The 16,518-nt window shown below is 39.6% G+C and overlaps 1 protein-coding gene across 8 annotated transcripts in view; it reads left to right on the top strand.

The window, feature by feature from the left end:
* CDC42BPB (CDC42 binding protein kinase beta) overlaps positions 1 to 16,518 on the top strand; it is a 98,077-nt gene that overhangs the window by 35,519 nt on the left and 46,040 nt on the right. For all 8 annotated transcript variants that reach the window (XR_008465869.1, XM_054197711.1, XM_054197709.1 and 5 more), the window contains exons 3-5: positions 7,662 to 7,745; positions 11,250 to 11,345; positions 15,844 to 15,992. Coding sequence is in view for 7 of the 8 variants with exons in the window: in XM_054197711.1 (XP_054053686.1) it covers positions 7,662 to 7,745; positions 11,250 to 11,345; positions 15,844 to 15,992 (329 nt within the window). In the remaining variant the exon portion in view is untranslated. The remainder of the gene's footprint in view (positions 1 to 7,661; positions 7,746 to 11,249; positions 11,346 to 15,843; positions 15,993 to 16,518) is intronic.

The following is a 16,518-nucleotide window of genomic DNA, read 5'->3' as shown; positions in this document are numbered from 1 at the left end:
AGGGTGGAACTGCTTGGTCTTGCTTAGCACAAAAATAACTAAAACTCTTAATGTGCCCCACCTAAGTATTACTGCTCTGGATGGATTAGAAATACCTTTTCATATAAGTGCTGTTATGTACAGACTTGATCTGTGTAGTGTTTGGTAATAGGATATGTCACCTCGACTCAGGGTGCTTAGTCAGAGTCTTAGTTGGAATCAACAGACGTAAAAATCTGTTTCCAGACGAAAATAAATAAGGGTTGGGAGAAAAAGACTGATCCCCTGTGTACCATGGCTTTCTGATAAATTATCTAGTTCCTAACAAGAGATATAGCGGCTAAGGGTGCAGTGAGACTCAAAGTGAATATGCGAAACCTGAGCTTCCTCGGACAGTGGTGCTTGGCAATGCGACACAGAGCTGGTAATGCCTTCTCCACCTTGTCAGCGCAGCTGTAGGGTACTGAGTTTAACATTTTTATGTACTTCTAGAAATTAACCGGGGGCGCATTGAGCCCACACACTGCAATTAAGGCTGTCTCACCTATTCAGAAGCTTTGGTGATTGGTCTTAGATACCTAGCAGGGACTGTACCTTCCTACATTGTAGATTAACACTATTTGTAAGTATTGCACGCAACATCTTGACACTTTTCATCCAGCTATTCAAAGAGTCAAAGCATTCAGAATATGATGCAGAAGAAATGTTTAATTAGCTTTGCTTTTCTACTGTATGCACTTCACCAAAAAAAAAAAAAACCAAACCAAAAAAAACCCCAAATAATCAAACCAAGGTATTTTCTGCTGTGGAAATGGACAAAGAAAGAAGCTGCTTTGTTATAAAAATGCTTCAAAAGAGCTGGTTGCTATCTTGGTCCTCCCCAGCTCGGTGTCTGTCTGTATGGCAGCACCAAGTTACTATGGTGATGGGCAGGTTGCAAGGAGCCGGAGAGACACAGTTCCTTGTAGTTCTGCTGCGAGACCAGACATTTGTCTCTGCAACCCCCCCGACTGCTCAGGAAGAGCTCAGGTGTTATTCGGGGCTTTTATTCTTCTTTTGCAGAACCTTTCTGGCTGGCACTTGGGATTTCTTATTTGCACGACATGAAGATCCACGCCATGCGTTCAAAAAAAAAAAAAAAAAAATTTGTTTTGGAATGTACACCGTGGCATACAAACCCTACCAAAAGACACTCTGGTTGCTCATTTTAGGTGTAAAATAGACTTAAAAAAACCTGATAGAGCAGTCCAGACCAGTTTTTCTCAAAGATGCAGTATTAAAACTGTTAACTAAAGAGCTATATATCAAAGACTTCTCATATCCAAGAATACTGGGAGAATAAAGCAGTTCCTGTGGTGTTTTTTCAGTAGCTGGTGTCCAAGTATCAATAGCATGAGACAGAAATAGTAGAGTAGAAGTGGCATATGCAAGCTTTAACTGAGGGAAATGACTGTAATATTCAATTATGAATCTGATAATAAGACATTACAGATAAATTGTTTACATCTGAAATGACATTTTGTCTCTTCTCCCGGTTGAAAGGCTTGTCTAAAATCTCTGCTCAAATGTTGAAAGCCATTTCAAGTTCCTGCCAAAGGTTAATTCATGGTAATTTTACACTATTTTATCCATGTAATTTTATTGTCCATTAGCCTAAGCAGATCTTTTTTCTTTTATCATCCTTATTACTGATGTCCTTCCTTCCAATTTTATTTATAGGTAGCGATCATAACCCCCTTTTGACATTTATTTTTTTTTTAAGTAAAGCTTTCTTCTTTTCCCACAGTACTATGAGAGGCTCTTTAGTTCCTGATCATCTCAATAGTCCTCCTTCACACCTGCTCCAGATAAAGTTTATTTCTCTGAGGTGTGACTGTATGTGGAGCTTCTAGTGAGTTTGTATTTTTACAGGGCAGTAATGTTTACCCATGCCTAGTGGTGTGTATCTATCTGACTGTGAATTCCAGTTGCGTTTGTCTTTTTCTTTTTCTTGATTACCTGCTGTTACGAGCTGTTTGCACAAGGATTATCACCTGTATGTTGTGTTCCTCTTCTTTTCAGCTGATGACTTCTTGCATTTGAGTTTCACCTTATTCCTGAAAGTCCAGTCCTTGAGGATAAGTTTTACTTGAAAGTTTAACATGCCATGGGCATGAATAGTTAGGTTTTTTATCTTTGCTTTGAAATTAATGCCAGCGTGGTTTCCAGGAAGTCTTTTTGTTAACTATTTTAATGGTTTTCTGGAAATTCAGTCTTGCATTTAAATGATACCTGCATTTTCTTACACTATGCTTATCATCTACATAAAAGAAAAGTTGTACCTTGATGCTGCTTACTAATACTGATCGTGTCACTCGAAGGGCAGGGTATGGTGGTGGGAAGTTGTGTCGTGTTTGTAGAGGCTGATTTGGCTCAGATTCCCACCCTGTGGGTTTCATCAGGGCAGGAGGAAAGGTGGAGCTTGGCCTAGGGTGGCTTTGCACACTGCAGCCCTAAATGTCAATGTCAAGATCAAAATGCATCAAAATACGTCTATAAAATAATGCAAGAAGCAAAATACTAGCTCTTGCCAAAGCCTAAAAATGTTATTTTAGCTACATTGATTCAGTTTTTATTTTATTGCAGTACAAGTGAAACAGTGCTTTGAGGCAAAAAGTATGTGAAGAAAATGGATGGCGAGTAATACAAATCTGAAAGGGTGTTGTGGTGTGTAGTTACCGGGGCTGGCTCTCTCATGCTTTAGCCCCAGTTCTCATACACTTTTTGACATAAATATGTCTAAAGTTGGTTGAAGTATAGGCACTAGGATTCAATAGGCTTTCCGAGGTCCTTGAGGAAACATGCTTGATCTTTACTGCAGTGTCCCTGTTGCTGTGAATCTTGAGCATGACAAGTCCTGGTGATGGTAATCAAATTGGCTGGTGAGAGCTGAGACACACAGGGGCTCGCCTGGCAGGGGGCTGCAGTGGCAGGGCAGCCTCTCCATCTGCAACTCTTCCTTATCCGTGTTTTAAGACTTGATAAAACAGAATCACCTAAATTTCTCTACCAAACTGCTCTGTGATTGTTGAGTGTTCGGAACCCCTGACTCGCCCTGCCAGCCTAGCATAATGAGATGCAAGCTGGATAAGTTTTTATTTTCTTAATTTGACAGGGATATCAAAGATGTTCTGGGTCAAAGGTGCATGGGTTAGTTGGCCCACATCCCATCCCTTTGGCCAGGCAGAGAGGTGTAGGAAAAGTCCAAGGCCAGAGCAGAGCTGAACCCTCCCATCTTCAGCGGCTGAAAGTTCAGGGACTCCCCAGCCGCACCTGTAAGGTCAGGAGTCTCTGAGGCTTCTGCTCCATGTGTTACTCGGATATTAAGCATCTACTTAAAAGTACTTTCTGAACACTTAGGTGTCCGCAGCAGCCTATGGCTGAGTTCCAAAACTGTTGTGTAACAATAAGACTTCCTTAATCTTGTTACCTTTTTATTTTATTTGACACTTTTCAATTACTGTGTTATGAGAAAGAGCAAATAATTGATCTCGGTTCATCTTCTCTGTGACATTTGTGGTTTTGTATGCCTGTCATAGCTGTTATCTCTTCCAGACCTGGAATATTTTAGGTTATTAAATCTTCTTCTTCAGATGCTATTTTATACCTCTGCTTGTGCCTTTTTTACCTTTCATTATCCTTAACATACTTTTTCTTTTTTAACTTCTATTACAGTGTAAGTTGTAATAGCCTTAGAAATGAAGAGTGAGCATCAAAAGAGTGAGCATCCTGGTCTTTAGTAGTCTGTGCATAACATGAGTAGTGGTTTGGCCACTAGACTTTTAAACTTTGAAGACAGAAGCGATGCTTTTGTTCTTAAAGTAGGCATTTGCAGCAGTGTACAAATCTGCATCCTTTGGAACGCCTCTGACTCTGGTGGACTAGTATGTAGTATAGGAGCCATGATATTTAAAACGTGACATCTTACATGGTTAGCACAATTGCAATATAAAAGGTCTCTGTTTGATCTTGCAAAGCAGTCAGTGTGGTTATTGTAACTGAATTTGAGGTATGCCGGAGAAAGAGGAATTAATACAAAAGTAAGAAAAAACAACTACACTGCAGCATCTCAGAAGCAGTCAAAGCCTCATATGACAGATGTAAACTTAGAAATACTGCCACCTGATGAAGAAAGTAAAAGAAAGCTAACTTGAGGAAATGCTGAGGTGTTTTATGGAACAAAGGGATCTTCTGCAATACTGCAACAATATTGCAGTTATTCAAGGCATAATTTAATTTGTGCTTCCCTGTTTCAGTTCAGACTTCAACGAGGTTTGGGTTTTGCATTTCTCTTTGTTTTCTTAAAAAATAAATCCTAATGATTAGAGTGAGTTGAGGTGTCAGGTCTAGTCAGACCAAAATTCTGCTACTTCTGTGTGACATCTGCTCCTTTCAGGTTTCTTTTCAGGATAAAATTCTTGAGGAATTACCTATTTTGCTGTATGGTTAAATGATTTTTTTTCTGCTGGCACAAGAAGCTGTCCCATTGTCACCCTTACAACTAAAGCAGCGGTGTGTTTACTGGTGCCATAACTTGATAACCACTTAAAATGAAAATATGAGTCAACTTTCCTCTTATTAATTCTATTTTTTCTTGCACAGAAGACAATTATCTTCCCCCAGAAAGTTTAAATTGGGCTTTTTTTAAGCAGTCCTTTCAGTTGAAAATAAATAGCACTAATATAGATAGCAACTGGGGAATTGCTAAATAGGACTTACAGATCATCACTTTATCCAAGGATAAAAACCCAGATGAATATCTGGGTTCTGATTTTTGTGCTCTTGATTTGTACTTGAATCACAGAATGAGTTTGGTTGGAAGGGGCCTCTAAAGGTCATCTAGTCCAACCCCCCTGCAGTAAGCAGGAACATCTTCAACTAGATCAGGTTGCTCAGAGCCTCATCAAGCCTGGCCTTGAATGTCTCCAGGGATGAGGCGTCCACCACCTCTCTGGGCAACCTGTGCCAGAGTCTCACCACCCTCATTGTGAAGAACGTTTTCCTAACACCTAATCTAAACCTGCCCTGCTCTAGTTTAAAACCATTGCCCCTCGTCCTATCGCTGCATGTCCTTGCAAACAGCCCCTCCCCAGCTTTCCTGTAGGCCCCCTTCAGGTACTGGAAGGCCGCTCTAAGGTCTCCCAGGAGCCTTCTCTTCTCCAGGCTGAACAACCCCAACTCTCTCAGCCTGTCCTCATAGCATAGGTGCTTAAGCCCTCTCATCATCTTTGTGGCCCTCCTCTGGACCTGCACCAACAGGTCCATGTTCTTCTTGGGCTGAGGGCTCCAGAGCTGGACACAGTACTCCAGGTGGGGTCTCACGAGAGCAGAGTAGTCGGGGAGAATCTCCTCTCTGGATCTGCTGGCCACGGTTCTTTTGATGCAGCCCAGGATGCGACTGCCCTTCTGGGCTGCGAGTGCACATTGTCAGCTTGTGTCCAGCTTTTCATCCACCAGTACCCTCAAGTCCTTTTCCACAGGGCTGCTCTCTATCACGTCATCCCCCAGCCTGTATTGATAATGAGGATTGTCCCAACCCAAGTGTAGGACCTTGCACTTGGCCTTGTTGAATTTCATGAGATTTGCTCGGGCCCACCTCTCTAGCTCGTCCAGGTCTGTGGCTGAGCAGTTCTAGCGCTGTGGTGTAATGAAAGTTGAACCTTGCCACTTCAGGGCTTGCAGATCTACACTTGCAAATTGCTTCTGCCCCAGAGCTTCTGTTCATCTGCAGCAGGTAACTGCACTCAGCTCTGGCCTGTCCCATCAGTGGAGATGGGGGTGTATCCTGAGTTGTCGTGCACTGTGTGGAACAGAGTTTAAAATGTAGAGCGGGTAACACCAGCATCTCGTAGTTTCTCAAAGCTTTTGATGCGCAGTTTGACTTACTGTGTGCCTTCAGCTGTATTGGGGTAATAATGATTCAATTAAGTGTATGGAGAGAGGTTGTTACAACGGCTTTTACCTGCAAGGCCGTGATGAGGCTAGGAGCAAGACTAAACCTTTTAGGCTATTACTGAGGGTCGGTGTTGAACAGTTTCTTAGGTGCCAAGAAACCTCATGTGTTTGGTTGGGCCTTTCTCCTGTTACTCATCCTTCCCCCACAGCATAAGAAGTGTCTGCCGGAGGTGTTTGGAGGCCAGGAGACACTGGGATGTAATGTAGCTGTGGATATCCTACATAGCTTAAAAAAAGCTGCTTTTTAGTGCTGTGTCTTTCATAGCTGCGTTTGTGGACAGATTCCTATACCTTTCCTGTGATGGATACCTGCTAGACGTTTTCTTAAGATATGTTTCCATTACATGACTCTCTGTGCAGGTGTGTGCTAGGTGTCCCTCATCCCTTACATGACCTGGTGAGTGGAGCTTCACAACCTGAGGCGTGGGAGGCATAGGTATGCATCTGCAGAGTCAGGTGTCTAATTGGGAATATCCCATTCTTGTGTTACTGGAGGAGCAGTCATCCCCCTGCCCCTCGTCTGGAGCTTCTTTACTGGTAAGGTGCAGGGAGCTATTATGTTTTCCCCCTTCAGGACTTCTGACTATATAGTGTTGCTCTCCTTGATGCGCTATTCCAACCTTGCCTTGTAGTCAGTGTCTTCTTAGAGCTGCTGTAGCTCCTGAATCCCTTGTAGAGAAGAGTTTTTAAGCAACAGAAGAGGCGAGCTGATGTGATTCCTGTTACTTTTTCCACTGCTTTTCAGAGCTCTGTTAGAAGCAATTAATGCTGGTTGGTTTTCTGAAATAGAGGCGAGCTGAGAAGCAGCAGAAATATTCAAGCAGTCCATGTATAGTCCTGTGAAAATGCTGCTGTCTTAGTCATGATGCCTGCTTTTCTTTTGCCAACTGGAAAAAAATTGTGGAAATTATGGCTTTACTACAAGAAGAATTAGTTTTGGTCTTGGAGAATACAAGTCTTGGTCAAAACAAAGTCTTTGCATTCCTAAGCCTTGTAGTTTTTGTATTCTTCTGCACAGCTACTGTTTATAATAGACCAGTCTAAGCAAGTCTAATACACAGGATGCATAGTAAAATGCTTCAAGTAAAAAGATGAATAAGTAAATGAATACTGTTTCTGCTTCTTTTTGAGTATCTGCGTACAGTACACAAAAGCATGTTAATTTGCAAATAGCTTTCAAGTTTCTGAAACCCGAAATGTGAAAACAAATTAGTCAAATGTAGTATATTTCTATTGACAGCAGCCTTTCTTGTTTTCTCAGGCTGCCCTTTTAAATGTTGCCTCATTGGCTGAAGGCATGGCATACAAGCATCACTTGTTCTTGGCAAACAATGCAGCTTTACTGCGCATCTTCATATGAAAAGCTTCGTGCTCCTCCTGCATCATCCCCTCTGTACTTGATCATGAGCACTTGACCACACATGGTGTGCTGTGCGTCAAGCACATAGTGGTAATGGAGGAGGAATATAGAAGGAGCAAAGACTCAAGCTGTAGTTTATCAACGTGTGAACTGATTGCTGATGCCTCCATAGTAACTTACTTTATTAATTTGTGGACATTAAGCTGCTTGAAAATTTTTTCTCTTGAAAAATATTTCTCTGACCATGCTTTTGTGTGAACATTAAGCTGTTTAAATGTTGTATTTTTCTACCATACTTTTGTTAAATAAAGATATCTTATTATTTCAGGTTGCAGTTGTTAAAATGAAGTGTACAGAGCGCATTTATGCAATGAAAATTCTAAATAAATGGGAAATGCTTAAAAGGGCAGAGGTAAGTAATATGTTTCTTTAATGCAGAGAATTTTTAAAATGGCATTTGGAAAATTACGTTGAAGCTCTTCCAGATTCGGAAGAATTATTTCATAAGCATAGGAGCTTCATTCTTTTTTCTTTTTTTCCTTAAGCTGTTTTAATGCAATCAAGTCTGACAGTCCCTTCCAGGCATCTGTTGTTCTCAGCATTACCGTGTATTCGTTCACCAGACAGTCTGCCCTAGTTCTTACCCTGAATTTATTGGCCAGATTTTTGTTTACAATAAAGGCAAGTTAAAGACTACATGAAAGCTGAGACTGGTGCTACCATGGCATTCACAGCTGTATACAAAAACATTATGAAAAGGTCTTTTTTTTTTTTCTCTTGCATTCAGAAAGCATTCATTAAGGAGCTTTGCATCCTACAGTTTGTAACAGGATTTATATAACCGGTGAAACTATAACTAAATACTTTGGAATCACGAATTCAGATTGTAAAACAAAACGTGTTAAGAAGGCAAATCTGTTTAAGAAGGGTATTTTTGGTGAAAGGAGGTGTACGTTGTCACAACAAATTATGTAAATGTGAATAGGTACTTCACAGATTAGGGAAGGACGTACTGAGAATGTGCCATGGGAAGGGGCATGTTCCTAGGATACCTACTGCTGTATGGTAGAGGAAAACCTTATGGCAGATGTAATAGTACATAAGTCAACAGGTAAACAAACGATAGATTTGAGAGGAAAATACATGTAGCTCATCAATACTTGCAGCAGTTCTCTTGAAGGGTGAAGGCCAGCTGCTTGCTGAGGACTCAGCCTGCTGACCCTTCCCTGTCCTATTCTTCTGTCCCTTTCCTGACATCTCCTCCCGCCCAGCCTACCCTTCCCAATCCCTCCCTTCCGTTCAGTGAGTCAGTGCCAGCTCTTTTCCTGTGGATAAATCTCCTCCCTCTTGTTAAGCCCCTGCCTTTGCCTGGTTTAGTCACACTCGGTCCATGGGTCCGTGCTTTCTTCACAAGCAGCGGCAGCCGCTGCCACTGGGCTGTTCTTTGAGCTGTCAGTAGAATTCACACTCCTGGCTGTGCTGCATCAGCGGTTCTGCATTAAGCCTTTCCCTGTATGGGGGAAGTTTGTGCCCTTTCTAGACAGGTTTCAGTTGGGTTAATTCATTGGTCGGTATACAATTGTTTTAAACCCAAATGCTTGTAGGGTCTCCCAAATTCTAATGGCAATACAGCTATGCTGGCTTACCGCCGTCATTTTTAAAGTAACTTAATTAAATGGTCTAACTAAATAGTTGAAACTTTTACATGCTGTTTACAATTATCTTCAAATTATGCGACTAACTCATGTCACCCTGCCGGGCAAGCAGGATGTGGAAGAGGGTTATCCACCAAGACGGAGGTATAGTTTTCCCAATACATGCTTAGGACAAATAACAGTCCAGCTAAGTCCTCCTTCCCCTGATTTTCCCCACCTACAATAGACAATAAAGGAACTGGCTTCTCTGCTGTCTTTTCCTGTTCAGTTTGCTCGTTTGATTTGGCTTTTCTGGATAAACAAGACTTTATAACCTGCATGTCAAGTTCATAGAACATCTGGGTGTTAAAATTTCCCAAATGTGGTAAAACTTGTTAGTTTTTAAAATGAAGCCTGCAAGAATACAGTAGCCTCTTAAGTGGGCAGTTCCACTGAAAAGCAAACTTCAGGTGTTTTATTCTCCACTGTATGAGTGGTCTTAGAAGCACGTTGTTACACTGGTTTATGTTTGTTTTGTATGACATATTAAACATAGGAAAAAGTTATCTAAATACTGCTTATTTATGTACTAGCGGTAAGGAAAAAAAAAACCACATATGGTCGGAAGCCACTGAAATACAGGAAAGATTAGTGAATATCAACTGACATCCATAAATGGGTTGCAAGCAAAAATAGGCACGCCGTTTATGTTGATAAGGTGGACCATTTGTATTTGTTGTTCTGACAGCAAAATACAGAGTCATTAGTGTATTAGTGTTGACAGTTCCAAATAAGCCGTGACTGGCTGATTAGGTAGCCTGTCGTGCTTTTTCAAGGCACGTCTCGAGGCCTTTTTAAGCTAGTGTAAGCAGAAAAGGAGAGTTTTATCCTTTGAATTCATGATGCAAAGGGTTCAGCGGCATTATTGGTTTTGAAGTGCTCATAACATTCCCTCGCTGTTTGAGGTTGCAGAGTGAACTGGATCAAGGAACAGATGTCTTCGAAAACAAACAAACTCGTTTTTTGTGTTGGCAGCCACCTCCCATCGTGGTGCCAGGAGCACTGGGAAGTGCTGTGCTCTGGTGCTGCGGGCAGGCGGTAGGATTACTTGGGAGTTGCTGTTGCTGCCAAACTTTTTTGTAGAGTGATACTTTGGCCTTGCATTCATAAACCGTTAAGCCACTCTCAGTTAACATTTAATTACAATTTACATCTCTCTGCACCAGTAATTACTAGCTTTACAATGTGGCCACAGTATGGTCATCTTCAGTAGAAATGTAAATTGACTTATGCTTCCTTAGCAGGAAAAATGGTTGAGATAGCTTTATAAGGTACAATCAGTATATGGTAACGCTTTGGCTTCCCAGGAATGTTCCTTCTGTAGTATATGTTCCAGGACCTACGGACAAGTGGCAGTGACAACAGCAACAACTAAAAAAATCAGTCATTATCTAGAACACAGACACTTGAATCTGCAGCTACCACGTGTCCTAATAATGGCTCTCTGAATTGAGAGTAGCGCAGGAGTCCCAAGGTCTGCATCTTGATATTTCTGATCCAATAAAAATGTTAATATATTTTTATTAAGGAGGACTTGGCTTGAAGTTTATGAAAGTTGTTTTTATGTAAAGGTGCTGAGAAAATCTGTTACACAGAGCTTGTTTCTCTGAAGTGTTTCAGTGTGCTATTGGAAGTGCAGGAAAGGTTATTGAAAATGAAAATGTGTTATACTGGACAAAGATAAGACAGTAATAGTAAAATCTGCTTATTTCCTATAGTGTGTTGTCAGTGTCTGGAACTGGAGCTGTAGAAAAGTATACGTGAAACTCTATTTTCACAAAGGTCTTTTTGAGAAGAACTAGACTTACTTTCCTAGAGCCACTATCTTTCTGATACAGATTGCAGTGGCAAGTTATCATTTTTCTGGCTTTTAAAAATACATTATGGAACAAAGCTTCAGTGTTGACTTGAATTGGTTTGTTGGGCCTTTTGGTGTTTTGGGGGCGTGTGTGTTGGGGTGGGGGTTTTTTGAAGGTTTTCTTGGTTCTTTTTTGTTTTGGTTTTTTTTTTTTTTGAAGATCGCAGTCGGGATTAGAGTGACTCAATGCCTGACTACAAGCCTGCAGAGATTCCCTGGCTTGTCACTTGTGCGTACTGAATTCCAATGAATAGAGACCTCTGTTCAGTAATTTTAAATAATCCCGTAAAACATCCATATATATTCATCCTGTGAAAAGTACTTGTTGATGTTGACAATGGCTTTTTCCCCTCTCTTCCTTTAGACAGCTTGCTTCCGAGAGGAGAGAAATGTCTTGGTGAATGGAGATTGTCAGTGGATTACTACATTGCACTATGCCTTTCAAGATGAGAACTATTTGGTATGTTTGATTCATCAGCAAATAAAAGCTTTAGCTTATGAAAGAACTTTATTTTTGGTACATTTAAGGATATTACTGCAATAAATCAGTCTACCTCATGCCTCACAGCAGTCTTTCAACATTCTTGTTTTCTCCTTGAAGAAAAACTTCAAAGGACTGACTGTAACTCCAGGAGAGTGAGAAAATTGTGTAGTACTATAGTATATAGAGGTTTAGTTAAGCATTTTAAATTAACTAATCTACCCTTGCTTAAAATAAATCCTGCTTAAGTTTAATGTTTTGGATAACGTTGCAATTAAATAATTTGAGGCGTTAACTCTGTAAAAATAAGAAATATTTTTATTTTATTTTAAACTTTCAGAATGTGTTTTGAAGAAAGATTTTGTTTTAAAATGGCAAAAGTAATGTAAAATTTTACTTTAAACAAACTGATTAAACTGGTATTTTAAAAGTCTCAGGAAAAAATTAGCCTATTTCTTAAAAGTATTTAACTAAAATATGTTTTTAAATCAGATTGGTCATCTCAGTAGTTGAGACACTTTAGCAACCATTTATGAAGTTGTTACTCCTATTACATTTTTTTTTTTTTTAATGATGGGTTACTGGAATAGTAACATATAAGCTTATGTTTACCTTTGTCACAGAAGTCAGGAGAGTGCAGGTCAAGAGCAAAATCGGTAAAGCCCCAACATACTACAGTATACTGAACCATACAGCTTCCATGTGGCTACTTCAGGCTGGGTTTGCAAACCTGCTATTTCTGTGACAACTCTCATAGTTCTAAAGTAAAAGTTTTCACCTTCTTAACACAACACTTTCAGATAGTACCACAGTAGCAAGTCATGATTATAAATAGAAAAAAAATGTATTGAAGCAAGGCTGACAATGAGTTCAGGAACTAAGCCTATGACAGTCAGGAAATACTCAAATTTTTTCACAGGTGCTGAAACAAAACAAATTATTGTGACTGTCATGTTAAAATTATTTTCAGAATAACAAGCACATCATAAGCAAATAAGTAGTCGAGTCTCAGACCCTTATTTACAGGCTATTTCCATTGAATGCTTTGTGATAGATCCAGATCTTCAACCTCTCCAAGTTTAGTTATCTCTGGCACTGCCTCATGAGGATAGCTCATAATTTCAGATTCCCACAGAACCAAACGGCCTTCAGACTTGCATAAAAATAACCTAAGACATCCTATAATGTCATATTTCCAAGAAGCTTCTAAGAATGGAGCTACCTAAGGAAAAATTGTTGGCTGTACAAGATAGCAAGCAGCAGTAATGACAGTAATCTAGTGTTGCTAATACCATTTTATACAAATCTGTTCCAAGCAAGCTATAGCAGTATAATACATTTCTTTTCGCCAAATTCCTGAAGACATTTAGATGTTGAAGTTTCCCTTGACAGCAGAATTTAGACATCTAGCATCTAATTTAAGAGCCAGTATCTAAGAAGGCAACAGTTCTGCCTGGCAGCCAAAGTCAGCAGATTCCCAGCTTGCCTGAGGTCTGGTCCTGCGTGTGCTGAGATGCTGCCTTCCAATTTGGTCTGTTACTCAGCATCCGTCTCATGTAAGTGTCTGGTGCTCACAGATGGAGTGTATCTGCATCTCAGTCACTCTGTGGTAAATGATGCATGAAGAAAAGGTGAAAGCACATCAGGCAATGACTTTCATCCAAAAACCTGGACAGAAGGTTCTCTTCCATACCATCCTGGTAGGTCACTTGTCCAGGGGCTAAAAGGTCTCTGTTCAATTCTCTGCTCAGCTTGAAGAAGTTTATAGCCATATTTTTCCACATCTTAGGAGAGTGCTGCCATGTTACAGAACTCAGTCAGATTGGGTTTACTTTTTAGCTGTGCTGTTCATCCTTGATCCTTGTAGAATGGAATGCAAAGCTGAGAACAAAACAAGAACAGACAGCAGAGCTTGATTCTCCAGGCTGGGGTGGACATCGGTCCTCTGAACAAGAAAGCTCTAGGTTCTGGTATCTGCTACCAGTGATGTTTGTGCATTATAGCTAGTGACTCTTAAATGCAAAGCCACGTAAGCTAACCCAAAAGCAGAGAGAGAACCTTGGTGTCTTCCCATACCTAGGGCTTTGCCTTCCTCCTCTGGCTGCACGATAAAGGGTTCAGAACGTGAAAAATAAAAAGAAGGTAAGATGCTAAGGTAGAAAAATGGAGAGTCCTTGGAGAGTCTAGAAGTAATTGTGGGTTTTTTCCCCCTCTATTTAATGTTAGTAGAACATGTTATGATGTAGAATTTAAATATAAGCAAGAAACACAAAATGTTAATTTTCTGGTTCTGCTGCTGTAGTTTTAAAATGGTTTAGAGGTAAATACACGTGGTAGTGTTTTCTAAACGGCCAACTCTTACGTGACATTACACAGAAATGATAGCATGGCTTTTTTCTGGTTCTTAGAAAGCTTTCATAGAGACAGTTCGGGTCAAGATGGGTTAAGTAAGCCTTTGGCGATTTTGCTGAAGCAGATATGGTGTAGGTAAAACATAGTCCATGAATATTAGAAACATGTACGGGATCCGAAGTTCTTGATCTCTTCTAGATTCAAATCTGTTTGTTTTATTGTGACTTACCAGAAAAATTTTCTTTCACAGTCTCATTCATGAGAAGGGCATATGGGTGTTTGTCTGCTGTCAGCCTCTTAAATGCTTCTGAGTATTCATGAGACTATTTTGATGTATTTTTTCCCTTTGATTTCCAACTACTCTCCCTCTGTTTGATGTAGTCACTTCCCTGGAAGAAGTGATACCTCTAGATTTCCGCATCAGAATAGCCTTTATTTTAACCCCATGTGAAGGGAGGAGTGCCTCCAGGCATGAAGATCGTTGTGAATTGGAAGATGAATAAAATTTTACTTTCTTGTAGAAGTCTCACCATCTTCCTCTGATCCAAGTGCCTCATTTCATGGGTCAGCTGGGTTCTTGCTGAGTTATGAACGCTGTGAGAGCTGAGGGAAGTGCATTACCTTTTCTCTTCGACAGGCAGGATATTTCAGCTCCCACAGAAGTCTCCATAAACTCTCTTAGCCTTGAATTGGAGAGAAAATACTTTAATACAATATCCCTTTTAAAAGGTTACTGGTTTCTCTCTCGTAGCCTTTTGTTTTTAAACATAATTGTTGCATATGTACAGTGTTCCAACACATGTTTGAAATTCCTTGATGGATTGTGCAATACTGACTGATTGATTTCGACATAAGGGGTGAAATTTGCCTATCAGATAAAGCTATAATTTGAATACAGTGGAAAAAAATATCAAAACCTATGCCATTCAGATCGGTCTTTTAAGCCGAAAGATAGTGAGGAAATGGTTTGTATTACATTTTATGTTCTTTTGAGTTCCTGGCTTCTTTAGTGTACTTGCCGTGTGTAGGATGAATCTGTGGCAGGTACAGTAGATTGTAGGTTGCTTTGCCTTGAGGGGAAAAATAATATGACTGCATTGGAAAGTTAATTCCAGAATAAGCAGTTATTCCTGAAACCACGTATCAAATCATCTTGGGAAGCATAGAACAAAATGGCTCAAGACTGGTAGCACTAGATAAAATCATTACACTTTAAATGATGGTTTGGATTTAGGTGGATATTGCTAAGAAATAATTAAAACTAAATCCTCATTTTGTGGTATGAGAGAAACATAGCAAGTCCGAGTTCTTTTCTTTCACATTACCTTATCTATGTTGGTCTTTTCCATGAACAGGGCAATGGATGATTGGCCTAGGAGGATGTTTATTTTTTCGTTGAAATATATTTAAAAGAACATTAATGTTTGATTTTTATTTTTTTTTTTTAACATTTCCTACTGTAGTGCCTCTGGCTTGACAGTGCTTCTGGCTTGTCACAGACACCCCTAATGTATAGTGTCACCAAGCCCCTGCCAGCTGTGTTATGCATCCATGATGTGGCATGTGCCAAGATGAGTAGTTGAAGATGTTGATGTGATAAGGCCCACTTTTGGAACCACTAGTAGTATTGAAATGGTACCAAAACTAAAAGTAGTAATGAAATGTATATTTTAGACTAAGTATATTTTAGACTAAGTGTCAAGTATTGCTTTTAACTATATTTTCTTCTTTCTGCATCCTCTGGAAATTCTCAGTTTAAGAGTTTGGGACACCCTACATTAGTTTTGGTGATATTAGATCATTTTCTTTGTGTGACACTTGTAGTTGAGACAGAAATAAACTCACTCTGGTGTATTTGTCTGTTGCTGCTGTATCTTGGTTGTGGGGTTTTTTTATGGTAAGAACTGAATGCTGATGTGTTTTCCTTACTGTTGTTATTAAAGGAATGTAATATCTTTTTATACTAAATAAGCAAATAAAAGTAACACAAAAGATTACCAATTTTGACTACTTTCCCCAGGCACAGAAAAAAATCATGAAAGGGGTTTTTTTGGCAGTTTACTGATGAACTTTATTTTTTTTCCTTACCATCCGTCTCTTGATTGCTTTATTTCTCCCTTTGCAGTATCTAGTGATGGACTACTATGTTGGTGGTGACTTACTGACGCTTCTTAGTAAGTTTGAAGACAAGCTTCCTGAAGATATGGCTAGGTTCTACATTGGTGAAATGGTGCTTGCTATACATTCCATACACGAGCTGCATTATGTGCACAGGTAAAATATTGTCTTACTTGGCAAAAAATACATGTACAGTTATATGAAGTTAATCCTAAAGTTATTGCTGCATATACAAATGGACACAGTAGCCACAGGCAAACTACTGTGGGTACTTGCTTACTGTACACTGTATAATAGTTGTATAAGCTATTATCTATTATATATCTAATATATGCATAAATATATATAAATATAAAAAATGAATTATCTATAAATATATAAAAATACAAAAAATATATGCTATATATAAGCTATACATTTTAAATATCAAATTTTGATGGATTGATATTAGAAGCAGTGACATTTATCTGACTAACCTTTTCCTAAAGCTTTTATTTTTAATCAAGCTTCTTGACTTATTCTCAATTCACTTCATGCATATTTGTCTGCCTTTGCTCAAGCCAACCTAGAAGTTTGAAGTGGTTTGAATTCTCTGGAAATATTTAGATGTTCTGCAAAATTTGCACACAGTGAGCCCGTGATAACATCACTGCGTGTATTGACCTGAGGTCATCCTCAAACG

The sequence above is a fragment of the Rissa tridactyla genome, chromosome 4 (genome assembly GCF_028500815.1).
Source record: "Rissa tridactyla isolate bRisTri1 chromosome 4, bRisTri1.patW.cur.20221130, whole genome shotgun sequence".
Lineage (NCBI taxonomy): Eukaryota > Metazoa > Chordata > Aves > Charadriiformes > Laridae > Rissa > Rissa tridactyla.
The sequence above is the reverse complement of the archived record's forward strand: the minus strand, read 5'-3'. Positions and strand labels throughout refer to the sequence as shown.